The 27,991-nt window shown below is 46.2% G+C and overlaps 1 protein-coding gene across 2 annotated transcripts in view; it reads left to right on the top strand.

Annotated features, from left to right (window-relative positions):
• LOC144504882 (uncharacterized) overlaps positions 1-27,991 on the top strand; it is a 168,095-nt gene that overhangs the window by 63,908 nt on the left and 76,196 nt on the right. For both annotated transcript variants that reach the window (XM_078230634.1, XM_078230641.1), the window contains exons 3-4: positions 4,569-4,634; positions 15,768-15,968. In XM_078230634.1, the coding sequence (XP_078086760.1) occupies positions 4,569-4,634; positions 15,768-15,968 (267 nt within the window). The remainder of the gene's footprint in view (positions 1-4,568; positions 4,635-15,767; positions 15,969-27,991) is intronic.

The raw sequence follows: 27,991 nt of genomic DNA, 5'->3' as shown, positions 1-27,991 counted from the left end.
AATCTGTGCCAGCATTTGTCATGATGGGAATTTCACACAACCTAATCAGATCACACATGCATCATAGTTTGCTGCGCTCCGCACAACATCGCCCAGCAGCGGGGAGACCAGCTGGAACAACAGGAGGAGGAGGAGGAAGAGCAGTGTCCTACCGTATGAGGAGCCAGAGGAAAGAGGGCAGGTGGTGATAGAACATAGAACATAGAAAGCCACAGCACAAACAGGCCCTTCGGCCCACAAGTTGCGCTGATCATATCCCTACCTCTAGGCCTATCTATAGCCCTCAATCCCATTAAATCCCATGTACTCATCCAGAAGTCTCTTAAAAGACCCCAACGAGTTTGCCTCCACCACCACCGACGTCAGCCGATTCCACTCACCCACCACCCTCTGAGTGAAAAACTTACCCCTGACATCTCCTCTGTACCTACCCCCCAGCACCTTAAACCTGTGTCCTCTCGTAGCAACCATTTCAGCCCTTGGAAATAGCCTCTGAGAGTCTACCCTATCCAGACCTCTCAACATCTTGTAAACCTCTATCAGGTCACCTCTCATCCTTTGTCTCTCCAGGGAGAAGAGACCAAGCTCCCTCAACCTATCCTCATAAGGCATGCCCCCCAATCCAGGCAACATCCTTGTAAATCTCCTCTGCACCCTTTCAATGGCTTCAACATCTTTCCTGTAATGAGGTGACCAGAACTGCGCGCAGTACTCCAAGTGGGGTCTAACCAGGGTCCTATAAAGCTGCAGCATTATCTCCCGACTCCTAAACTCAATCCCTCGATTAATGAAGGCTAGTACGCCGTACGCCTTCTTGACCGCATCCTCCACCTGCGAGGCCGATTTAAGAGTCCTATGGACCCGGACCCCAAGGTCCTTCTGATCCTCTACACTGCTAAGAATGGTACCCTTCATATTATACTGCTGCTTCATCCCAATGGATCTGCCAAAATGGATCACTACACACTTATCCGGGTTGAAGTCCATCTGCCACTTCTCCGCCCAGTCTTGCATTCTATCTATGTCTCGCTGCAACTTCTGACATCCCTCCAAACTATCCACAACACCACCTACCTTGGTGTCGTCAGCAAACTTACCAACCCATCCCTCCACTTCCTCATCCAGGTCATTTATGAAAATGACAAACAGCAAGGGTCCCAGAACAGATCCCTGGGGCACTCCACTGGTCACTGACCTCCATGGTAGGTGTCCGGTAGGGAAGGGCAGCGAGGGATGCCTTAATCGCAGCCCGCTGGTGCAGCCACCATTCCCACATCAAACTGAATTGGGCCCTCAAACTACATCACTCTTCCCCAGCCTCTCTCATCCCGCCACCCTGTCCCCCAGAAACATCCAAACCTGTTAATGAGCCTGGGTTGGCAATGGTTGCGAGCCTTGGTTGAAAGCTGGAGGATGATGACGACTTGCTATTGTGCACACTGGGATCCTGCCCCTGGTGCCACTCAAGTCTGATTCCTACCTGTTCTCCAAATGCATGGTGCCACCCTGGCCCATGTAGCAGTTAGGGCACATGTTTGTGGGGCAACCAGTGGGGAGAGGATGGGTACTTAGAAATCATAGAAATCATAGAAACCCTACAGTACAGAAAGAGGCCATTCGGCCCATCGAGTCTGCACCGACCACAATCCCACCCAGGCCCTACCCCCATATCCCTACATATTTTACCCACTAATCCCTCTAATCTACGCATCCCAGGACACTAAGGGGCAATTTTAGCATGGCCAATCAACCTAACCCGCACATCTTTGGACTGTGGGAGGAAACCGGAGCACCTGGAGGAAACCCACGCAGACACGAGGAGAATGTGCAAACTCCACACAGACAGTGACCCAAGCCGGGAATCGAACCCAGGTCCCTGGAGCTGTGAAGCAGCAGTGCTAACCAAGGTCTGGTGGATGTTGCGGAAGGTAGGGCAGGCGCTCTGTAACATGTGGCTGAGTCTCGCAAGGCACAACAGACAGCACCTCTATGCATGGGAATGGGGACCACTCAGCTCTGTCAAGGGGGAGGGGGGAATCAGAGACACATAAGTCACAGCTGTGAGGTGCAAATAAAAGTTTATTGTGCTCTTAACATTAGTGATGAATAAACTCTGACTACTGGTGACCTTCACCCGTGTCCTCTCAGTGAACCTACAACTTTCTAACTTTGTGTGGCCTACTGCTTCTTCTAGGTGCTACCCCAGGATGCACATCGGAGGTGGAGGTGTCCAGCTGTGACCCAAGCTGGGAATCGAACCTGGGTCCCTGGTGCTGTGAGGCAGCAGTGCCAACCACTGTGCCACCATGCCATCTCCCATTGGCTGTTGGGAGGTGTGTAGTAAACCCCCAACATTGTAGCTACACCCTTCCTATTCCTGAGCTCTACCCATATTGCCTTGCTGTATGAGCCCTCCGTAGTGTCCTCCTGATGTACAGCTGTGACATTCTCCTTAACCAATGGTGCAACTCCCCCATCCCTTTTACATCCCCCTCTATCCCACCTGAAACATATGTATCCTGGAATGTTAAGCTGCCAATCCTGTCCTTCCCTTAACCAAGTCTCTGTAATGGCAACAACATCATAATTCCAGGAACTAATCCAGGCTCTAAGTTCATCTGTGTTACCTATTACTCTTCTTGCATTGAAACAAATGCACTTCAGTCCACCAGACCCTCTTTGATCAGCAACCACACCCTGCCTGCTCCTCCTCTGAGTCTTACTGGCCCTACTCTCGAGTTCCCCTTCAGTTAATTCATCTTTGCTTTGGTTCCCACCCCCCTGCCAAACTAGTTTAAATCTACATCAAGGTAGATGGTGAGATGTTTTCACTAGTGGGAGAGTCTCGAACAAGGGAACATAGCTACAAAATAAAAGGCCAGTCATTTAAACTGAGGTGCGTAGAAATTTCTTCTCGTAGTGGGTGGTGAGTTTCTGGAATTCGCTGCCCCAGAGGGTGGTTGAAGCTGGATTATTAGAAGTGTTCAAAGTGAAGGCAAATAAATATTTGATAGATTGAGGAATAGAAGGCTATGGGAAAATGGCAAGGAAAAGTAGTTGAAATCGGCATAACTCAGCCATCATCATATTGACTGGCGGGACAGGCTTAAAGGGTCTGGTGGCCTACTCCTGCTTTTTTTTGTGTACAACAATTGACAATGGTTTCCAAATTTTTATTAAGTTCAAATTTCACCATCTTAATTTGATTTATTATTGTCACATGTATTAGTATACAGTGAAAAGTATTGTTTCTTGTGCACTATACTGACAAAACATACCGTACATAGAGAATAAAAGGAGAGAGTAGAGAATGTAGTGTTACAGTCATAGCTAGGGTGTAGAGAAAGATCAATTTAATGCGCGCCAAGTCGGTAAGAGATTGAATTAAAGCATTTTTAGAGAGTTTAAAAGAGTTCGAATAAGGTTTTAGAAGCATAGAATGTGAATAGAAGATAGAATCTTCAGTGGATTCGAACCCTGGTCTATATATTCCATCTCCAGTGACAATACTACTACGTTCTTGTGCTGCTCCATGGAAGATTTGGGCATTTGGTCAGGATTTTCTATACCCTTGCCACCCCAACATGGCGAGGCAGCATACTATTGGCCATTGACGGAATCTTCCAATCCCATCAAAGTCAATGGCAATTTGCATGGCTTGCCAGCCCCTCTACTGGAGAACCTGCAGCGGGGATGTTAGGGTGGTGTTCGGATTGTTTTCCTGTTGTATTTAAAAACTATCGTCCCCCTCGTGTAGCCAAACAAAGTAACAGAGTGGTTTCAAGATGATTTGTTAAACTATAGCTACAGGACCCTGAATGAAGCCATTCAGATCATTCAGTGAAAAAGTTAGGAATACTTAGGCAATTAAAGTCTCAGCTTTGATTAAAAGTAATTTGTATATACCAATCGATGTCTGGGAGTTATCTCTATCCAATCATAGTTAAGTTTACATCATGCCTATATAAGTGTGTAATGTCCAATTAAAACTTGTACATGTTATATCGTCAAGAAATGATAGCTATATCTCTGACCAAAGGTATCTCAAGCTCCTTTTCCATTCACAGTGACCCAAGGCCGAAATTGAACCCAAGTCATTGGCACTGTGAGGCAGCAGTGCTAACCACTGTACCACTCATCTTTGACTTCATTTGACCAGAGTTGAACCCTAATGCATATTTATAGCTAGGTTTATTGGGATGTAGAGTACAGCATTCCCGGGTACCTGGGAGTGCTTCTGATAAACCCCAAAGGAATGTAAGTGGGCATGCAGAAGAAACACCTTCTTCCCATCATAATTCCCTGATTTTCTTTTCCTCTCTGGGATGGAAAACTGTATCCTACCCTTTTTATTCACCAGCACACCAAAATTGTGCTATTTTCAATTTACTAATATTTTAAATTTGGAACAAACAAATCTTGCATTAAGATAGAACATTAGTATTGGTTTGCTTGTTGAAGTGGATGTGTTAGATTTCATGGTTACAATACATCTGCTAATGTGTCTGCTATCATTGTTTGGTATGCAATGGTTCACTGAGTTCTGTTTGTTGTCTTACACATTTTAGGAGCTGCAGCTGATTGTGCCCCTGTACCACCTCCTGTTTGTCAAATGGTTCCATCTCTGGGTGCAGGTAATTATAATTAGACACTCATAGCCACATATTACCAATATTATGCAACATTAATGTTGTGAGTTGCTCTGCCTCTATAACTTAGTTGAAACTTTGAAGGGATCCACTTTACCCAGGAAAACAATCTACTTCTAAACATTGCAAAGATAGAATCATAAAATCCCTACATTGCAGAAGGAGTCCATTTGGCCCATCGAGTCAGGCAGCATGGTTGGTGCAGGCTTGGAGGGCTGAAGGGCCTGTTCCTGTGATGTAATTTTCTTTGTTCTTTGAGTCTGCACTGACAACAATCTCATCCAGCCCCTTATCCCCATAACCCCACGTATTTGCCCTGCTAACCCCCCTGACACTAAGGGACAATTTAGCCTGGCCAATTCACCTAACCTGCACATCTTTGGACTGTGGGAGCAAACCAGAGCATCCAGAGGAAACCTGTGCAGACACACGGTGAATAAGAACATAAGAACATAAGAAATAGGAGCAGGAGTAGGCCATCTAGCCCCTCGAGCCTACCCCGCCATTCAGTAAGATCATGGCTGATCTGAAGTGGATCAGTTCCACTTACGTGCCTGATCCCTATAACCCCTAATTCCCTTACCGATCAGAAATCCATCTATCCGTGATTTAAACATATTCAACGAGGTAGCCTCCACCACTTCAGTGGGCAGAGAATTCCAGAGATTCACCACCCTCTGAGAGAAGAAGTTCCTCCTCAACTCTGTCCTAAACTGACCCCCCTTTATTTTGAGGCTGTGCCCTCTAGTTCTAGAATGTGCAAACTCCACACAGACAGACACCCGAGGACGGAAGTGAACCCGAGTTCCTGGTGCCGTGAGGCAGCAGTGCTCAGTACTGTGCCACCCTACCACCCAAATGAAGATATAATACAGATCAGTGAAATCATGTACTCACTGGTTCCAGGACCATAGGGAGGCATTTAACCATAGCTAAAATCCAAAGGTGCATGATTTCTAAGCAAATTTATCTTACTTGATAATTGTGGCTGAATTCATCTCAGAAATTTGCAAAGTCCAGTGAAGTGCAGAGAAAGCAATGTTGAGTCTGTTGGTGGTAATGGTGGCTTTTACCGCTGTACTGTGCGACACTGAGGGATCAATATTAGCAGGTATGGGTTCCACACCATCACCTCAGTGATATTTAAAAGCTGCCCCGACACACAGCTAGCACACTTCGGGGATGAATTCGGTAATTCGCAGCTGCCAGGCCCAGGAAACATTCAGATTTACCATACCTGCCTCGAGCACCTGCAAGATGTAGTGGAGGCACATATCGAGGTACTGCACTCTGGGTAAAGAAATGCAACCAAGGTGATCAATCCATTGTTAAGACCCAGACCGAAGACTTCAAAATGTTTGTGAAGTTAGCCTAGACCCTAAGTTTTACATTTGACTTTGACATTATTGAGCATAAAGGGTGGAATTTTACGGCCACTTTACATCTGTTTTGCGGCTTGAAAATGCCGTAAAATCGGGCATAAAGCAGCTTGCACAAATGGTCCCCGTTTTCACACCAATTCCTCCCTTACAACGGAAAAAAAATTGGCGCGATCGGGAAAAATCACCAAAAGTTGGCACTGAAAACGGGTGAAACATCAATTTAAATGTTTTTGCATGCATCTTAATGTCATTAGCGAGCTTCACTCCCAATCGTCCCAGCTCCCCTGCCTTTAGGACCGCATTCGCCTCAGCTGGATCAGTCTGGAGAGCACCTCCACTGTAAAAGTCGGATCCTGGTGCTTGATCATTGAGGGTGAGCGAGGAGGCACGTCTCAGCATTCAAAAAGATCTGTGCTGCTCAGAGGGGGTTGTTTCGTGACGGCCATGTTGCGTTTTGGGTCGTAGGGGGGCTGCAAGGGTGTGGGGCGCTGGGGGCCTGTTATTCATGATGGAGTCTAAACTTGGATTCTCAGCACAGAGCCGGATCTGAGCGCTGACCTCGGGTCTCAGGGATGCCTCTAGGTCCTAGTGCAGGCAGCAGGAAGCATTGGTGGGGGATGTGCTGGAAACTCTCTAAAGTGGCAGTTCTGCAGCCTCAGGACCTATCAAGCAGCACAGTCTGTGGTCACTACTGCATGGGCTCTGGGTGTGTGTTAGTGTGGGGGGAGGAATGGGGTTCTGTGCTGCTGCGGGCTGGGGAGGGAAATGGAGCGTCTGCAGGACCTTGCACCTCAGGGCACGGTGGGGTGCGGGGGTGGGGGGGACACCCACACCCGGTGGTTGTGAAATTGTTGGCTGCCTTAAACTTTTTATGCCACTAGGTGTCCTTCCAGACCTCCAGTGGAGATCTTTGTGGCATTTCACAATGATCCATCCACAAGTGTGAGAAGGAAGTCACGGATGACCTGTATGCCCGGGCTGGCCAGTATATCAAATTTGACCTGGACTAGGCCCAACAGGAAGCGTGCACTGTGGTGATGACAAATGTGCAGGAGGCTATAGACAGCACCCACGTCGCCGTCAAGACCCGAGGGAGATTTATGAATAGAAAGGGTTTCTATTCAATAAATATGCAATTGGTGTGTGACCATCGGCTCAACATTACCCACGTCTGCGCCAGACACCCCGGCAGCGTGCATGACAGCTTCATATTGAGGAGTTTGGTATCTCGGAGGTCTTTGAGGAGGAGCCCAGGGTGCAGGGAGGGCTCGTGGGGGACTTGGGGCATCTGCTTCGGACTTAGCTGATGATGCCTGTGCGGAGGCCTGAGACTGAGGCAGAGACCCGATGTAACGAGGCCCACATTGCCACTCGTTCAATAGTGGAGCGGTGCATAGAGCTCCTCAAGATGTGGTTCAGGTGCCTGGACCACTCTGGTGAGGTCGACCAATATAACCGCCTGATATTGTCCTGCATTGTGGTGGTGTGCTGTGCCTTACACAACTTGGCACAGCAGCGAGGAGACCTTTGGAGGAGGATGTAGAAGTCAACCAGCTGGGCATCGCTGGGGAGGAGGCCACCTCCAGCATTCTGTCCAGGCCTGATTCAGGGAATCTGGTTGCTGACTTCTTGGAGGAAGCCATTTATTCCTGCACTGCCTGCCTGTCAGTCCATCCTTGGGGTTTTTAAGGAGCTGTCCCTTGTTAGGGCAGTTCGGCTGCAGGCATTTTGGGTGAGTTAAGTGCTCGTTAAAGCATTCCAGCAAGTTTAATGCATTTTACCTTGTGACCATGCAGTGGAAGCCAAGTCAGCACTTGCAGGTATGCTGATAGGGCCGGGGGGGGGGGGGGGGGGGCGGGGGCGCGGTGTGTGTGTGGAATTTATGCCTCTATGATGATCGGGGGCAGGGGGGAGAGAGGGTCATGTCAGGCGGCCATCGGAGCCAGGGGGTGATGTGGGGGCCATGTTCAAGTGTGTCCGGTGGGGTGGAGATAGGGGGTGGGGGTGGGGTAAGGGAGTCAGTAATGTTGGGCGGGGGGCTCTGATGTCCGTAGTGGGAGGGGGAGGCTATATTGGGCCCGGGAGCGTTCTGCCAGGAGAGCTGGTTTATTTTTCACTTTTTCTGCGTATGCGCAGTTTGTGGCTCCGATCTGAACCGCAGGCTGTCTGGCGAATTAGGCCCATTGCCTCTAATGGTTAGAAACAGACTAGTCCAAAATTTCAAAGTCAGATGCCGAAATTTTGCTGCCTTGCCTGCCCGAGGCTCATGAGATCCCGCCTGGGGCCAATGGAGAATACCGTTCTGCCAGTCTCGCCTGTCCCAATTCTGGGACGGTCAAGGCGGTAAAATTCTGGCAAGAGTGCATAAGATTGGGCCTGAAACTTCACCCAAAAAATGGATCTGGAACTCTCCCATTTTCAGACAAGCTGGACACTTAGAAAAAATCTCGTAAAATTCCGCCCTAGATGTTTCACTCCAGGTATAATTCTTGTGTGACCCACTAGGAATCTTTATCAAACGATGTTTATTTAAAAACACAGTTAAAATATAGAATCATAGAACCATACCGGGCAGAAGAGACCCTTCGGCCCATTTAGTCCGCTCCGACACATTAGAAACACCTGAAATTCCACCTTATCCCATCTGCCAGCACTTGGCTCATAGTCCTGAAAGCTCTGATGTGCTAAGTGTTCATCCAGATACTTTTTAAAGGATGTGAGGCACCCGCCTCTACCACCCTACCAGGCAGTGCATTCCAGACTGTCACCACCCTCTGGGTAAAGTAGCTTTTCCTCACATCTCACCTTGAACTTACGTTTCGATCAGGTCGCCCCTCAGTCTTCTCTGCTCCAATGAAGACAACCCAAGCCTACCCACATCTCTCCTCATAAATGTTTCATCCCAGGCAGCATCCTGGAGAATCTCCTCTGCACCCCCTCCAGTGCAATCACACCCTTCCAATAATGTGGTGACCAGAACTGCACACAGTACTCCAGCTGTGGCCTCACCAAAGTTCTATATAACTCAACATGACTTCCCTGCTTTTCTAATCTATGCCTCGATTGATAAAGGCAAGTGTCCCATATGCCTTTTTCACCACCCTACTAACATGCCCTTCTGCCTTCAGAGATCTGTGGACAAACACGCCAAGGACCCTTTGTACCACAGAACTTTCTTGTGTCCTACCATTCATTGAGTACTTTCTTGTCAAATTACTCCCTCCAAAGTGCATCACCTCACACTTTTCAGGGTTAAATTCCATCTGCCACTTATCTGCCCATTTGACCATTCCATTTATATCTTCTTGTAGCCCAAGACATTCTGCCTCACTGTTAACCACCCGGCCAATCTTTGTGTCACCCGCAAACTTACTAATCCTACCCCCCACATAGTCATCAATTTCATTTATATAAATGATGAATAATAGGGGGCCCAACACAGGTCCCTGTGGAATGCCACTGGGCACTGGCTTCCAGTCACTAAAGAAAAATTCTGTCATCACCCTCTGTCTCCCACAACTGAGCTAATTTTGAATCCATTTCATCAAATTACCCTGTATCCCATGTGAATCTATCTTCTTAATAAATCTCCCATGTGGGACATTTTCAAAGGCTTTGCTGAAATCCATATAAACTAAATCGACTGCACCACCATCGTCTACACACCTGATCACCACCTCAGAAAATTCAATCAATTTTGTTAGGCATGGCCTCCCTCTGACGAAGCCATGCTTACTATCCCTGATCAAGCTTTGCCTCTCCAAGTGGAGATAGATGCTCTTCTTTCAGAAGTTTCTCTAATAGTTTTCCTTCCACTGATGTGAGATTTACTGGTCTGTAGTTCCCTGGTTTATCCCTACAACCCTTCTTAAATAGCAGAACTACATTAGCTATTCTCCAATCATCTGGCACCTCCCCCGTGGCCAGAGAGGAATTGAAAATTTGGGTCAGAGCCCCTGCAATCTCCTCCCTTGCCTCCCACAGCAGCCTAGGGCACAATTCATCTGGACCTGGAGATTTATCCATTTTCAAGGCTGCCAACATTTCCAATACCTTGTCCTCCCCTATGTCAATTTGCTCAAGAACTTCACAATCTCTCACCCTGAATTCTATACCATCTTCCTCTTCTTTGGGTGAAGACAGATGTGAAGTATTCATTCAACACTCTACCATTGTCCTCTGGCTGCACCGATAGATTGCCCCCTTGGTTATCCTCTTCCCATTGATATTCTTATAGAATATCTTGGGATTTTCCCTACTTTTACCAGGCAAAGATTTCTCATATCCCTCTTTGCATTCCTAATTGTTTGTGGATGTGGTTCCTATATTCAAGAAAGGGAATAGGGATAGCCCAGGAAATTACCGACCGGTGAGTCTAACCTCAGTGGTTGGTAAGTTGATGGAGAAGATCCTGAGGGACAGGATTTATGAACATTTAGAGACGTTCAGTATGCTCAAAAGTAGTCAGCACGGCTTTGTCAAAGGCAAATCGTGCCTTACGAGCCTGGTGGAGTTCTTTGAAAATGTGACTAAACACATTGACGAAGGAAAAGCAGTAGATGTGGTTTACATGGACTTCAGCAAGGCGTTCGATAAGGTCCCCCAAGCAAGACTTCTTGAGAAAGTGAGAGGGCATGGGATCCAAGGGGCTGTTGCCATGTGGATCCAGAACTGGCTTGCCTGCAGAAGGCAGAGAGTGGTTGTAGATGGGTCTTTTTCTGAATGGAGTGCCCCAGGGATGTGTTCTGGGACCCTTGCTGTTTGTCATTTTCATAAATGACCTGGATGAGGAAGTGGAGGGATGGGTTGGTAAGTTTGCCGACGACACGATATGGAGAAAGATTAACTTAATATGAGGTAGGCATATTCAAAAGTCTCATGTGGGAAGCTTTCAAGTGTAAGTTGATAGCGATTCAGAACCAGCAAATTACTAAGGATAAAGGATAAGCATGCAAATTTTGGGAACCTTGGATAACGAGAGATATTGTGAGCCGAGTCAAAGATAAAAAGGAAACATTTGTCAAGGCTAGGAGGCTGGGAACACACGAGCTGGGAACACACAAGTGTGGAATACAAGGAAAGTAGAAAGAAACTGAAGCAAGGAGTAAGAAAGGCTAAAAGGGGTCACGGAAAATCGTTGGCCAGCGGGATTAAGGAAAATCCCAAGGCTTTTTATCCATATATAAAGACCAAGAGGGTAGCCAGGGAGAGGGTTGGCCCATTCAAGGACAGGGGAGTGAATCTATGCGTGGAGCCAGGGGAAATGGGCGAGGTATTAAATGAGTACTTTGCGTCAGTATTCACCAAAGAGAAGGACTTGGTGGATGATGAGTCTGGGAAACGTTATGAAGATAGTTTGGGTCATTTTGAGATCAAAAAGGAGGAGGTATTGGGGTTCTTGAGAAACATTAAGGTAGACAAGTCCCCAGGGCCTGATGGGATATATCGCAGAATACTGAGAGAGGCAAGGGCGGAAATTGCTGGGGCCTTGAGAGAAATCTTTGTATCCTCACTGGCTAGAGGGGAGGTCAAGTAAGAGTTTTAACAACAACAGTTAAAGTCCAACAGGTTTATTTGGTAACAAATGCCATTAGCTTTCGGAACGCTGCTCCTTCGTCAGATGGAGTGGAAATGTGCTCTCAAACAGGGCACAGAGACACAAAATCAAGTTACAGAATACTGATTAGAATCCGAATCTCTATAACCAACCAGGTCTTAAAGATACAGACAATGTGAGTGGAGGGAGCATTAAGCACAGGTTAAAGAGATGTGTATTGTCTCCAGACAGGACAGCCAGTGAGATTCTGCAAGTCCAGGAGGCAAGCTGTGGGGGTTACTGATAGTGTGACATAAACCCAACATCCCGGTTTAGGCCGTCCTCATGTGAGCGGAACTTGGCTATCAGTTTCTGCTCAGCGACTCTGCGCTGTCGTGTGTCGTGAAGGCCGCTTTGGAGAACGCTTACCCGAAGATCAGAGGCTGAATGCCCGTGACCGCTGAATTAGACAAAGGAAATTACATTGGCACGAGGCCAGATTTGCCCGTGTAGAGTGGGTAGGAAGGCTAAAAAGGACAGCAGATGAGCAGTGGCAGTTGTTGAAGGAGATACTCAAGTCAACACAACTAAAATATATCCTAGTGAGGAAGAAAGATGGTAAGGGGGGGGTAACAAATATCCGTGGCTAAACAAGGAGGTCAGGGACAATATAAAGACAAAAACTAAGGTATACCATATTGCAAAGGCCAGTCGCAGGCTGGAAGATTGGGAAGCTTTCAAACATAAACAAAGGGATACGAAAAAAGTAATAAAAGAGCTAAGGTAAATTACGAAAGAGAACTAGCACAAAATGAGGAGGAATTTCTTCAGCCAGAGAGTGGTGAATCTGTGGAATTCTTTGCCGCAGAAGTCTGTGGAGGCCGGGTCATTGAGTGTCTTTAAGACAGAGATAGATAGGTTCTTGATGAATAAAGGGATCAGGGGTTATGGGGAAAAGGCAGGAGAATGGGGATGAGAAAAACATCAGCTATGATTGAATGGCGGAGCAGACTTGATGGGCCGAGTGGCCTAATTCTGCTCCTATGTCTTATGGTCTTATGGTCTAAATATCAACAAGGAGAGCAAAAGCTTCTAAAGATATATAAAAGGTGAGAAATGATATTTGTTTTTTTTGCTCGAAGTGCGTAAGATCACAGATTTTGGACCCACCCATCAAATGGATCAGAAACTCTCCCGTTTTCATGCTCGTTCTGGATTTAAAATTTTTTTTTCATAAGATCACCCACCCTCAGAGTGTCACAAAATTGCATTTTCAAACTCACCCAAAAAATAGGTCTGAAACTCTCCTGTTTTCTCACTCGTTCAGCAGTTCAAAGATTGTGCCCTTAGAAATTTTTTGGGAACATTCCGCCCAACATTTTCATATCATCTCTTCGAGAGGCTTTGGGTCAGCAGAGGGGTTGCTGGTAAGCAATGCGAAATCCAACCTGTTGTCTTTTTGACCGATGCACCATTCAAAAGTGTTTGGAGGCCTGAATTGGAGCCCAAAAAAAATGATTATATTTTGCACTGCAATTTATTTTATTCTAAAAAGTATGACTTTTCCAGAATGTTCTTTCACATTGACTGGGACAGCCATAGTATTAGAGGGTTGGATGGAGAGAAATTTGTTGAGTGTATTCAGGAGGAATTTCTCATTCAGTATGTGGATGGCCCGACTAGAGAGGGGGCAAAACTTGACCTCCTCTTGTGAAATAAGGAAGTGCAGGTGACAGAAGTGTGAGTGAGGGATCACTTTGGGACCAGTGACCATAATTCTATTAGTTTTAAGATAGCTATGGAGAATGATAGGTTTGTCCCAAAAGTTAAAATTCTAAATTGGGGCAAGGCCAATTTTGATGGTATCAGGCAGGAACTTTCAAAAGTTAATTGGGGGAGTCTGTGGGAAGGCAAAGGGACGTCTGGTAAGTGGCAGGCTTTCAAAAGTGTGTTAACCAGGATTCAGGGTAAACACATTCCTCTTAGAGTGAAGAGCAAGGCTGGCAGAAGTCGGGAACCCTGGATGACTCGGGATATTGAGGCCCTGGTCAAGAAGAAGAAGGAGGCACATGACATGCATAGGCAGCTGGGATCAAGTGAATCTCTTGAAGAGTATAGGGGGTGCAGGAGTAGAGTTAAGAGAGCAATCAGGAGGGCAAAAAGGGAACACGAGATTGTTTTGGCAGATAAGGCAAAGGAGAATCCAAAGAGCTTCTACAAATACATAAAGGGCAAAAGAGTAACAAGGGAGAGAGTAGGGCCTCTTAAGGATCAACAAAGTCATCTATGTGCGGATCCACAAGAGATGGGTGAGATCCTAAATGAATATTTCTCATCAGTATTTACTATTGAGAAAAGCATGGATGTTAGGGAACTTGGGGAAATAAATATTGATGTCTTGAGGAGTGTACATATTACAGAGAAGGAGGTTCTGGAAGTCTTAAAGCACATCAAGGTAGATAAATCTGCGGGACCTGATGAGGTATATCCCAGGACATTGTGGGAGGCTGGGGAGGAAATTGCGGGTCCCCTAGCCGAGATATTTGAATCATCGATAGTCATGGGTGAGGTGCCTGAAGGTTGGAGAGTGGCAAATGTTGTGCCTTTATTTCAAAAGGGCTGCAGGGAAAAGCCTGGGAACTACAGGCCAGTGAGCCTCACATCTGTGTTGGGTAAATTGTTGGAAGGTATTTTGAGAGACAGGATCTACAGGCATTTAGAGACGCAAGAACTGATTAGGGACAGTCAGCATGGCTTTGTGAGTGGAAAATCATGTCTCACAAATTCAATTTGAGTTTTTTGGAGGGGTAACCAAGAAGGTAGATGAGGGCAGTACAGTTGATGTTGTCCACATGGACTTTGACAAGGTAGGTTGTTGCATAAAGTTAAATCTCATGGGATCCAGGGTGAGGTATCAAATGGATACAAAATTGGCTTCTTGACAGAAGGGTGACTTGACTTGATCCCACTTGATCTCCACATCATTCTTGACAGAAGCCAGAGGGTGGTTGCAGAGAGTTGCTTTTCAAACTGGAAGCCTGTGACCAGCGGTGTGCCTCAGGGATCAGTGCTGGGCCCCCTGTTATTTGTCATTTGTATTAATGATTTGGATGAGAATATAGGTGGCATGGTTAGTAAGTTTGCAGATGACACCAAGATTGGTGGCATAGTGGACAGTGAAGAAAGTTATCTCCAATTGCAACGGGATCTTGATCAATTGGGCCAGTGGGCTGACGAATGGCAGATGGAGTTTAATTTGGACAAATGCGAGATGATGCATTTTGGTAGATTGAACTAGGGCAGGACTTACTCAGTTAATGGTAGGGCGTTGGGGAGAGTTAGAGAACAAAGAGATTGAGGGGTACATGTTCATAGCTCCTTGAAAGTGGAGTCACAGGTGGACAGAGTGGTGAAGAAGGGATTCGGCATGCTTGGTTTCATTGGTCAGAACATTGAATACAGGAGTTGGGACTTCTTGTTAAAGTTGTACAAGACATTGGTAAGGCCACACTTGGAATACTGTGTGCAATTCTGGTCACCCTATTATAGAAAGGATATTATTAAACTAGAAAGAGTGCAAAAAAGATTTACTAGGATGCTACTGGGACTTGACGGATTGAGTTATAAGGCGAGGCTGGATAGACTGGGACTTTTTTCTCTGGAGCGTAGGAGGCTGAGGGGTGACCTTATAGTGGTCTATAAAATAATGAGGGGCATAGACAAGGTAGATAGTCAATATCTTTTCCCAAAGGTAGGGGAGTCTAAAACTAGAGGGCATAGGTTTAAGGTGAGAGGGGAGAGATACAAAAGTGTCCAGAGGGGCAATTTGTTCACACAGAGGGTGGTGAGTGTCTGGAACAAGCTGCCAGAGGTAGTAGTAGAGGCGGGTACAATTTTATCTTTGAAAAAGCATTTAGATAGTTACATGGGTACGATGGGTATAGAGGGATATGGGCCAAATGTGGGCAATTGGGATTAGCTTAGGGGTTTTAAACAAAAAGGGCAGCATGGACAAGTTGGGCCGAAGGGCCTGTTTCCATGCTGTAAACCTCTAGGACTCTTTGACTCTAGTGCATATTACTAAACGGTTCTTTGCTGAATTTGATTGTACTTGTGATTTGAGACCAATAAGTAGTACTTTCTGTGGTTGAACAGTTGCTGTATAAGTTTTCAATACTTCTGTTTTTTGTTTCATGACAGTACCAAAACGACCCAGAAATGCATGCTTAAGAAGAAATGTCCCAGCTCAACAATCGAGAAGGCCTCGACTTGCCATTAATTTTAATTTTCCTAGTAATGCTCCTGTCACCAACACAGTTCCAGACAATCCGCCTGTTGAAAGAGCTCCTGTTGGAAGGAGGGGTGATGTACAGGCAGCGGCGTTACATGACCGTGGAAGAGGTATTAACATTATTAACAAAATGGGGATATTTGTATTTTTAATATTGATTTATTTAAGCAACTTAGGAACAGGAGTGTGCCAATTAGCTCCTCGCTCTGAGAACCTGTTTCACATCGAAACATGGAAACAGAAACTAGAAGCAGTAGTAGGACATTCGACTCTTTGAGCCTGATCAACAAATTCAACATCCTGATCCTATCTTCCTCCCATATCCCTTGAGGCCTTTCGCCCAAGAGCTATGCCTAATTTCTTCTTGAAATCAGACAACATTTTGGCCTCAACTACTTTCTGTGGGAGTGAATTCCACACATTCAACACCCTCGGGGTGAAGAAATTTCTCCTCACCTCAGTTCTAAAAGGTTTACCCCTTATCCTCAAACTATGACCCCTAGTTCTGGACTCCCCCATTATTGGGAACATTCTTTCTGAATCCACCCTGTCTAATCCTGTTAGAATTTTATAGGTCTCTATGAGATCCCCTCTCACTCCTCTAAACTCCAGTGAATATAACCCTTACCGACTTAGTCTCTCCTCATCTGACAGACCTGCCATTCCAGGAATTAACCTGGTAAACCTTTGCTGTAGTCCCGCTATAGCAAGGACATCCTTCTTCAGGTAAGAACACCAAAACTGCACACAATACTCCAGGCATGACCTCACCAACACCCTATACAATTGCAGCAAAACACCCCTCAAATCCTCTCACGATGAAGGCCAACATACCATTTGCCGCCTTTTCTGGCTGCTGTACCTGCGCGCATACTTTCAGCAACTGATGCACAGGACCCCAAAGTCTCGTTGAGCATCAACCTTTCTCAATTTACACCCATTCAAGTAATAATCTGTCTTCCTATTGTTGCTACCATAGTGGATAACCTCGCATTTATCCACATTATACTGCATCTGCCATGCATATGGCCACACATTCAGCCTGTCCAAAACACGCTGAAGCATCTCTCCATCCTCACAACTCACCCTCCCACCAAATTTGTATCATCTGCAAGTTTGGAGATAATACATTCAGTTCCCTCTTCCAAATCACTAATGTATAATGTGAACAGTTGGGGTCCGAGCACAGAACCACACAAGTCACTGACTGCCAATCAGAAAAAGACCCATTTATGCCAACTCTTTGCTTCCTATTTGCCAACCAGCTTTCTATCCATCTCAAAACATTACCTTCAATCCCATGCGCTTTAACTTTACAAAAGAGTCTGTTATGTGAGACCTTGTCGAAAGCCTTCTGAAATAAACCACATCCACTGGTTCTCCACGGTCAACTTTACTAGTTACATACACATGCAATGAAATCGTGGCCGTGATTCCCAGCAATCCCCCATGATAATTGCCATTAGAGCCTACTTAAAAGGTGAGTTGTGGAGCGGGGATTCTTCTGGGCCAGGATGGTAGGCACAGCTTGGCAAGAGGTTGGTAGCCTGGGGTCTGAGGGCAGGATGGAGTAAATAAATGGGGGAGTTGGTGAGGTCGGGTCAGGAGGAGCAAATATTACTGTGAGATGGACTTACACCTGTACGTCATGTAATCTCGTCTTGTAATTTAACCCTTGGAGTCCAGGTAACATTTTTCTGCTTGGGCGGCACGGGTGGTTAGCACTACTGCCTCACAGTGCAGGGACCCAGGTTCGATTCCCGGCTTGTGTCACTGTCTGTGTGGAGTTTGCCTGTTCTCCCTGTGTCTGCGTGGGTTCCTTCCAGGTGCTCCGGTTTCCTCCCACAGTCCCAAGATGTGCTGGTCAGGTGCATTAGCCATTCTAAAATTCTCCCTCAGTGTACCCGAACAGGTGCCGGAGTGTGGCGACTAGCGGATTTTCACAGCAGCTTCATTGCAGTGTTAATATAGGCCTACTTGTGTCTAATAAATTAACTTTACTTTTCCCTCCAAGGTCAATATTTCATTAATGTGCAGTGTCCAGAACTGCATGCATACTCTAGATGTTGTTAAATCAAGGCTTTGTACAGATAAAACATGAGTCATAGACATAGATTTTACGACCTCGCTCGGGCAACGCTCATAAAATCCTGCCTGAGGCCAATGGAGTATTGTCGATGCCGCCCAGATTTTAACACTAAGCTAGTCCCAATTGCTCGCATTTGGCCCTTTATACCTATTTTACCCATGTAAATGTCGAAATGCTTTTTAAAAGACAAAATTGTACCCGGCTGTACTACTACCTCTGGCAGCTCATTTCAGACACTCACCACCCTCTGTGTGAAAAAATTGCCCCTCTGGACCCCTTTGTATCTCTCCTCTCTCACCTTAAACCTATGCCCTCTAGTTTTAGACTCCCCTATCTTTGGGAAAGATGTTGAATATCTACCTCATCTATGTCCCTCATTATTTTATAGACCTCCAAAAGATCATCCCTAAGCCTCCCAAGCTGAAGGAAAAAAGTCCCACTCTATCCAGCCTCTCCTTATAACTCAAACTATCAAGTCCCGATAGCATCGTAGTAAATCTTTTCTGTAAACTTTTGAGTTTAATAATATCTTCTCTATCATAGGTTAACCAGACTGTACACAGTATTCTAAGTGTTGCCTTTTCCGCACTTTTTCTAGTTTAATAATATTCTTTCTATAATAGGGTGACCAGAACAGTATACAGTATTCCAAGTATTTCCTTACCAATGTCTTGTACAACTTCAACAAGATCTCCCAACTCCTGTATTCAATATTCTGACCAATGAAACCAGGCATGCCGAATGCTGCTTCACCATCCTGTCCACCTGTGACTGCATTTTCAAGAACCTGGACTCCTAAAGCTCTTTGTTCTGTAACTCTCCCCAACGCCCTGCCATTAACTGAGTAAGTCCTGCCCTGGTTCAAGCTACCAAAATGCATCACCACGCATTTATCTAAATTAAACTCCACCTACCATTCATCGGCCCACTGACCCAATTGATCAAGATCCTGTTGCAATCTGAGATAACCTTCTTCACTGTCCACTATGCCACCAATCTTGGTGTCATCTGCAAACTTACTAACCATGCCTCCTAAATTCTCATCCAAATTTTTAATATAAATGACAGTGGACTCAGCACCGATCTCTGAGGCACACCGCTGGTCACAGGTCTCTAGTTTGAAAAACAACCTTCTACAACCACCCTCTGTCTTCTGTCATCAAGCCAATTTTGTATCCAATTGGTTACCTCACCCTGGATCCCATGAGATTTAATCTTGTGCAGCAACCTACCATGCGGTATCTTGTCAAAGGCCTTACTAAAGTCCATGTTGACAACGTCAACTGCACTGCCCTCATCTACCATCTTGGTTACCCCTTAAAAAAACTCAATCAAATTTGTGAGACATGATTTTCCACTCACAAAGCCATGCTGTCTGTCCCTAATCAGTCCTTGCATCTCTAAATGCCTGTAGATCCTGTCTCTCAGAATATCTTCTAACAACTTACCCACTACAGATGTGAGGCTCATTAGTCTGTAGTTCCCAAACTTTTCCCTGCAGCCCTTCTTAAACAAAGGCACAACACTTGCTACCTTCCAATCTTCAGGCACCTCACCTGTGGCTGTCGATGATTCAAATATCTCTGCGAGAGACTGGCAATTTTTCTCCCTAGCCTCCCACAACATCCTGGGATACATTTCATCAGGTCCCAGGGATTTATCTACCTTGATGCGCTTTAAGACTCCCGGTACCTCCTTCTCTGTAATATATACACTTCTCAAGACATCACTATTTATTTCCTCAAGTTCCCTAACATCCCATACTTTTCTCAACAGTAAATACCGATGTGAAATATTCATTTTGGCTCTCACTCATCTCTTGTGGATCCGCACATAGATGATCCTGTTGATCCTTAAGAGGCCCTACTCTCTCCCTAGTTACTCTTTTGCCCTTTATGTATTTATAGAAGCTTTTTGGATGATCCTTCGCCCTGTCTGACAAAGCAATCTCATGTCTCCTTTTTTTGCCCTCCTGATTACTCTCTTAACTACTCCTCCAAGCTCTATACTCTTCAAGGGATCCACTTGATCCCAGCTGCCTATGCATGTCATATGCCTCTTTTTTTTCTTCTTGACCAGGGCCTCAATATCCTGAGTCATCCAGGGTTCCCTACTTTTACCAGCCTTGCCCTTCACTCTAAAAGGAATGTGCTTACCCTGAACCCTGGTTAACACACATTTGAAAGCCTCCCACTTACCAGCTACCCCTTTGCCTACTGCAGACTCCCCCAATGAATGTTTGTATCTTCCTGTCCAATAACATCAAAATTGGCCTTGCCCCAATTTAGAATTTTAACTTTTGGGTCAGACCTATCATTCTCCATCGCTATCTTAGAACTAATGGAATTATGGCCACTGGTCCCAAAGTGATCCCCCACTGACACTTCTGTCACCTGCCCTTCCTTATTTCCCAAGAGGAGATCAAGTTTTGCCCCGATTCGAGTTGGGCCATCCACATACAGAATGAGAAATTCCTCCTGAATACACTCAACAAATTTCTCTCCATCCAAGCCTCTAATACTATGGCTGTCCCAGTCAATGTTGGGAAAGTTAAAGTCCACCCTATTTTTCTTGGAGCTATCTGTCACCTCCTTACATATTTGCTCCCCAATTTCCCGTTGACTATTTGGGGGCCTGTAGTACAATCCTGTCAAAGTGATCTCTCCCTTCTTATTTTTCTGTTCTACCCACATAGACTTAGTGGGCGAATCCTCAGATATATCCCCTTTCAGTACTACCGTGACGTTCTCCCCAATCAAAAACACAACTCCCCCTTCTCTCATCTCCTGTTCAATCTTTCCGATAGCATCTGTACCCTGGAACATTGAGCTGCTAGTCCTGTCCCTTCCTTAGCCATGTTTCAGTAATAGCTATACTATCCCAGTCCCATGTATCCATCCATGCCCTGAGTTCATTTGTTTTGCCCGTCAGGCCTCTTGTATTGAAACAAATGCAGTTTAATCGAGACTTCCCTTGCCCTCTGCCCTGCTTCCTCAGACCATTTGTCTGGTCATGTTTTGTATACTCTCCCTGTGTTTTATTACTGGACCCATTCACTGGGTTCTCCACCATCTCTGTAAGAAAGCGATAAAGAAAGGAAGGATAGACTATGAAGCTAGGCTAGCAATTAATATAAAAAATGATAGTAAAAGTTTTTATAAATATATAAAAAGGAATAGAGTGGCTGGAGTGAATGTTGGACCCTTGGAGGACGAGAGGGGGGAGTTAATAGTGGGAAATGAGGATATGGCTGAGTCTTTAAATAAGTTTTTTGTGTCGGTCTTCACGGTGAAGGACACAAATAGTTTGCCAAATATTAACGATAGAGGGTTGGCAGCAGGAGAAATACTTAATACAATTAATGTTACCAGAGAGGCAGTGCTGGGTAGACTAATGGGACTGAAGGTGGACAAGTCCCCGGGTCCGGATGGAATGCGTCCCAGGGTATTGAAAGAAATGTCAGAGGTAATAGTGGATGCGTTAGTGATTATTTATCAAAACTCGTTGCATTCTGGGGTAGTGCCGGTTGATTGGAAAACGGCTAATGTTACGCCGCTGTTTAAAAAAGGAAGGAGACAAAAGGCGGGTAACTATAGGCCGGTCAGCTTAACGCCTGTAGTAGGGAAAATGCTGGAATCCATTATTAAAGAGGAGATAGCAGGGCATCTGGATAGAAATGGTTCGATCAATCAGACGCAGCATGGATTCATGAGGGGAAAGTCGTGCTTGACGAACATGTTGGATTTTTATGAAGATGTGACTAGGGCGGTTGATGGAGGAGAACCGGTGGATGCGGTGTTTTTGGATTTCCAAAAGGCGTTTGATAAGGTGCCCCATAAAAGGCTGCTGAAGAAGATTAGGGCACACGGAGTTGGGGGTAGTGTATTAAAGTGGATTGGGGACTGGCTATCCGACAGGAAGCAAAGAGTCGGAATAAATGGGTGTTTTTCCGGTTGGAGGAAGGTAACTAGTGGCGTGCCGCAGGGATCGGTACTCGGGCCGCAACTATTTACCATTTATATAGATGACCTGGAGGAGGGGACGGAGTGTAGGGTAACGAAGTTTGCAGACGACACAAAGATGAGTGGAAAAGTGAATCGTGTGGGGGACGGAGAAGATCTGCAGAGAGATTTGGACAGGCTGAGTGAGTGGGCGAGGATATGGCAAATGGAGTATAACGTTGATAAATGCGAGGTTATACACTTTGGAGGAAATAATAACAAATGGGATTACTATCTCAATGGAAACAAATTAAAACATGCTACCGTGCAAAGGGACCTGGGGGTCCTTGTGCATGAGACGCAAAAGCCCAGTCTGCAGGTACAACAGGTGATCAAGAAGGCAAATGGGATGTTGGCCTATATTGCGAGGGGGATAGAATATAAAAGCAGGGATGTCTTGATGCACCTGTACAGGGCATTGGTGAGGCCGCAGCTGGAATACTGTGTGCAGTATTGGTCCCCTTATATGAGGAAGGATATATTGGCATTGGAGGGAGTGCAGAGAAGGTTCACCAGGTTGATACCGGAGATGAGGGGTTTGGATTATGAGGAGAGGCTGAGGAGATTGGGTTTGTACTCGTTGGAGTTTAGAAGGATGAGGGGGGATCTTATGGAGACTTATAAGATAATGCGGGGGCTGGATAGGGTGGAGGCGGAGAGATTCTTTCCACTTAGTAAGGAAGTTAAAACTAGAGGACACAGCCTCAAAATAAAGGGGGGTCGGTTTAAGACAGAGTTGAGGAGGAACTTCTTCTCCCAGAGGGTGGTGAATCTCTGGAATTCTCTGCCCACTGAGGTGGTGGAGGCTACCTCGCTGAATATGTTTAAAGCGCGGATGGATGGATTCCTGATCGGTAAGGGAATTAAGGGTTATGGGGATCAGGCGGGTAAGTGGTACTGATCCACGTCAGATCAGCCATGATCTTATTGAATGGCGGGGCAGGCTCGAGGGGCTAGATGGCCTACTCCTGCTCCTATTTCTTATGTTCTTATGTTCTTATGTAATCTGTACTGTGGCCCTTTTTGATTTTGACTTTGGTTTCTTTCAAAGAACAAAGACCAAAGAAAATTACAGCACAGGAACAGGCCGTTCAGCCCTCCAGGCCTGCACTGACCATGCTGCCCATCTGAACTCAAACCCCCTACCCCTCCAGGGCCATATCCCTTGATTCTCATCTTGTTCATGTATTTGTCAATGCTCCTTAAAAGTCATTGTATCTGCTTCCACTACCTCCCCGGCAGTGAGCACCAAACACCCTTTGCGTAAAAAACTTGCCTCGTACATCTCCTTTAAAACTTGCCCCTTGCATCTTAAACCTATGCCTCCGAGTAAGTGAGTCTTCTACCCTGGGAAATAGTTTCTGACTATCCACTCTGTCCATGCCCCTCATAATCTTGTAGACTTCTATCAGGTCACCTCTCAACCTCCATTGTTCCAGTGAGAACAATCCAAGTTTCTCCAACCACTCATAGCTAATGCCCTCATACCAGGCAACATCTTGGTAAATCTTTTCTGTACCCTCGCCAAAGCTTCCACATCCTTCGAGTAGTGTGGCGACCAGAATTGGACACTGTATTCCAAGTGGCCTAACTAAGGTTCTATAAAGCTTCAACCCGGACCTTGGGGTCGAAGTCCATAGGACTCTAAAATCGGCCCCGCAGGTGGAGGAGGTGGTTAAGAAGGCGTATGGTGTGCTGGCCTTTATCAATCGAGGGATTGAGTTTAGGAGTCCGGGGATAATGATGCAGCTATATAAGACCCTCGTCAGACCCCACTTGGAGTACTGTGCTCAGTCCTGGTCGCCTCATTACAGGAAGGATGTGGAAAAGATTGAAAGGTGCAGAGGAGATTTACAAGGATGTTGCCTGGATTGAGTGGCATGCCTTATGAGGATAGGCTGAGGGAGCTCGGTCTTTTCTCCTTGGAGAGACGTAGGATGAGAGGAGACCTAATCGAGGTATATAAGATGTTGAGAGGCATAGATTGGGTGGACTCTCGGAAGCTTTTTCCCAGGGTGAAAATGGCTGCTACGAGAGGACACAGGTTTAGGGTGCTGGGGGATAGGTACAGGGGAAATGTTAGGGGTAAGTTTTTCACAGAGGGTGGTGGGCGAGTGGAATCGGCTGCTGTCAGTGGTGGTGGAGGCAAACTCAATAGGGTCTTTTAAGAGACTCCTGGATGAGTACATGGGACTTAATAGGATGGAGGGTTATAGGCAGGCCTAAAAGGTAGGGATATGTTAGGCACAACTTGTGGGGCCGAAGGGCCTGTTTGTGCTGCAGTTTTTCTATGTTTCTATTAACATGACTTGCCAATTTTTAAACTCAATGCCCTGGCTGATGAAGGCAAGCATGCCGTATGTCTCCCTCTGTCATCATTCCGCAGAGACCATTTCCTCCAGGATGACCGAGTCCACTCCTCCACTATACCCAACACCTCTCCCGTCACTCATGGCACCTTCCCATGCAATTGCAGGAGGTGTAACACCTGCCCCTTTACCTATTCTGTGCTCATCATCCAAGGTCCAAAACACTCATTCCAGGTTAAGCTGTGTTTCACTTGCACCTCTTTCAATTTGGTCTATTGTATTCGCTGCTCCCAATGTGGTCTCTATATCGGGGAGACCAAGCGTAGAATGGGTGATCGCTCTGCGGAGCATCTTCGGTCTGTGCGCAATCAGGACGTTAACCTTCCAGTTGCTTGCCATTTTAGCACACGATCCTGCTTCCATGTCCACATGTCTGTCCTTGGCTTGCTGCAATGTTTCAGTGAAGCTCAATGCAGACTGGAGGAATAGCATCTCATCTTCCGGGCTCGGCACTTTACAGCCCTCCGGTCTCAACATTGAAGTCAATAACTTCAGATGATTTGCTCTACCCCACCTCGGCCCCCTTTGTTTTCATTCTATTTTTAATTTTTCACTGTTCTCTACCTTTTATTTCTTTATTGTCTTTCTTCATTTCTCTTTCCCCCCATTCTTTCCCCCTACTCCATCCCCCTTCCCTTTGCTCCCCCCGATTCCCCTTTTCTACATTCTACCTCTGTCCCATTCCACCCGCCCCCAACCCCCCCGCCCCACTCCCACCAACACCTTCATCTGTCACAGCTTACAGCTTCAAAACCTTTATTCTCACTGTGGATAACTATATTAGCAGTCTTTTCCCCTGGTTTCTGTAGCTATGACTCATCTTTCATTCTCTCCCCCTGCAGTATAAATAGCTCCCACTTTCTATGCCTTTTAGCTTTAACAAAGGGTCATCTACAAACAAAGAACAAAGAACAGTACAGCACAGGAAACAGGCCCTTCGGCCCTCCAAGCCTGTGCCGCTCCTTGGTACAACTAGACCAATCGTTTGTATCCCTCCATTCCCAGGCTGCTCATGTGACTATCCAGGTAAGTCTTAAACGGTGTCAGCGTGTCTGCCTCCACCACCCTACCAGGCAGCGCATTCCAGGCCCCCACCACCCTCTGTGTAAAAAACATCCCTCTAATACCTGAGTTATACTTTGCCCCTCTCACCTTGAGCCCGTGACCCCACGTGATCGTCACTTCTGATCTGGGAAAAAGCTTCCCAACGTTCACCCTATCTATCCCCTTCATAATCTTATACACCTCTATTAGATCTCCCCTCATTCTCCGTCTTTTCAGGGAGAACAAGCCCAGTTTACCCAATCTCTCCTCATAGCTAAGACCCTCCATACCAGGCAACATCCTGGTAAACCTTCTCTGCACTCTCTCTAACGCCTCCACGTCCTTCTGGTAGTGCGGTGACCAGAACTGGACGCAGTATTCCAAATGTGGCCTAACCAGCGTTCTATACAGCTGCATCATCAGACTCCAGCTTTTATACTCTATACCCCATCCTATAAAGGCAAGCATACCATATGCCTTCTTCACCACCTTCTCCACCTGTGTTGCCACCTTCAAGGATTTGTGGACTTGCACACCTAGGTCCCTCTGTGTTTCTATACTCTTGATGGCTCTGCCATTTATTGTATAACTCCTCCCTACATTATTTCTTCCAAAATGCATCACTTCGCATTTATCTGGATTAAATTCCATCTGCCACCTCTCCGCCCAATTTTCCAGCCTGTCTATATCCTGCTGTATTGCCCGACAATGCTCATCGCTATCCGCAAGTCCAGCCATCTTTGTGTCATTCGCAAACTTGCTGATAACACCAGTTACACCACCTTCCAAATCATTTGTATATACCACAAATAGCAGAGGTCCTAGTACAGAGCCCTGCGGAACACCACTGGTCACAGACCTCCAGCCGGAAAAAGACCCTTCGACCGCTACCCTCTGTCTCCTATGGCCAAGCCAGTTCTCCACCCATCTAGCCACTTCTCCTTGTATCCCATGAGCCTTAACCTTCTTAACCAACCTGCCATGTGGGACTTTGTCAAATGCCTTACTGAAATCCATATAGACGACATCCACGGCCCTTCCTTCGTCAACCGTTTTTGTCACTTCCTCAAAAAACTCCACCAAATTTATAAAGCACGACCTCCCTCTTACAAAACCATGCTGTCTGTCACGAATGAGATTGTTCCTTTCTAAATGCACATACATCCTGTATCTAAGAAACCTCTCCAACAACTTCCCTACCACGGATGTCAAGCTCACCGCCCTATAATTACCCGGGTTATCCCTGCTACCCTTCTTAAACAATGGGACCACATTCGCTATCCTCCAATCCTCAGGGATCTCACCTGTGTCCAAAGAAGCGACAAAGATTTCCGTTAGAGGCCCAGCAATTTCATCTCTCGTCTCCCTGAGCAGTCGAGGATAGATGCCATCAGGCCCTGGGGCTTTGTCAGTTTTAATGTTCCTAAAAAACCTAACACTTCCTCCCTTGTAATGGAGATTTTCTCTAACGGGTCAACCCCTCCCTCCGAGCCACTCCCGGTTAACACATCCCTCTCCTTCGCGAATACCGATGCAAAGTATTCATTTAGGATCTCCCCTATTCCCTTGGGTTCTAAGCATAATTCCCCTCCTTTGTCCCTGAGAGGTCCGATTTTCTCCCTGACAACTCTTTTGTTCCTAACGTATGAATAGAAAGCCTTAGGATTCTCCTTAATCCTGCCAGCCAAGAACATTTCGTGACCTCTTTTTGCCCTTCTAACTCCCCGTTTGAGTCCTTTCCTACTCTCTGTATTCCTCCAGAGCTCCATCTGTTTTCAGTTGCCTGGACTTAACATACGCCTCCCTTTTCATTTTAATCAGATCCTCAATTTCCCTGGTTATCCACGGCTCTCGAATCCTACCTTTCCTATCTTTCCTTTTTACAGGCACATGCCTGTCCTGCAGCCTTATCAATTATTCCTTAAAAGACGCCCACATGCCAGACGCGGACTTCCCCTCGAACATCCTCTCCCAATCAACGTCCAACAATTCCTGCCTAATCCGGCTATACCGAGCCTTCCCCCAATTTAGCACCCTGCCCGTAGGACAGCACTCATCCTTGTCCATTACTATCCTAAAGTTAACAGAATTGTGGTCACTATTTGCCACATGTTCCCCTACCGAAACTTTGACGACCTGACCGGGCTCATTTCCCAGAACTAGGTCCAGTATAGCCCCCTCTCTCGTCGGGCTATCTACATACTGTTCCAAAGAACCTTCCAGTATGTATTTTACAAATTCCTCCCCATCCGGAACCCCAGCTCTAAGCACTTTCCAGTCTGTGCCAGGGAAATTAAAGTCCCCCACTACAACAACCCTATTTTTTCTGCACCTATCCAGAATCTCCTGACATATCCTTTCCTCCACTTCCTGTGGGCTGTTGGGTGGTCTGTAGTACACCCCCAGCATAGTGACTGCACCCTTCCCGTTTCTGAGTTCCACCCACAGTGACTCAGTACATGACCCCTCTAAGTTGTCTACCCTCTGCACCGTGGTAATATGCTCCCCAACTAATATCACTTCTCCCCCACCTTTTTTAGCCCCTCCTCTGTGATGCGCTACTCAAACACGAGGCCTGAAGCTCAGTAAATGAAAGGCTTTTATTTACTGTAATGAAGCTGCCAGAACTT

Source organism: Mustelus asterias, chromosome 2, assembly GCF_964213995.1.
Source record: "Mustelus asterias chromosome 2, sMusAst1.hap1.1, whole genome shotgun sequence".
NCBI classification, from domain to species: domain Eukaryota; kingdom Metazoa; phylum Chordata; class Chondrichthyes; order Carcharhiniformes; family Triakidae; genus Mustelus; species Mustelus asterias.
The sequence above is the reverse complement of the archived record's forward strand: the minus strand, read 5'-3'. Positions and strand labels throughout refer to the sequence as shown.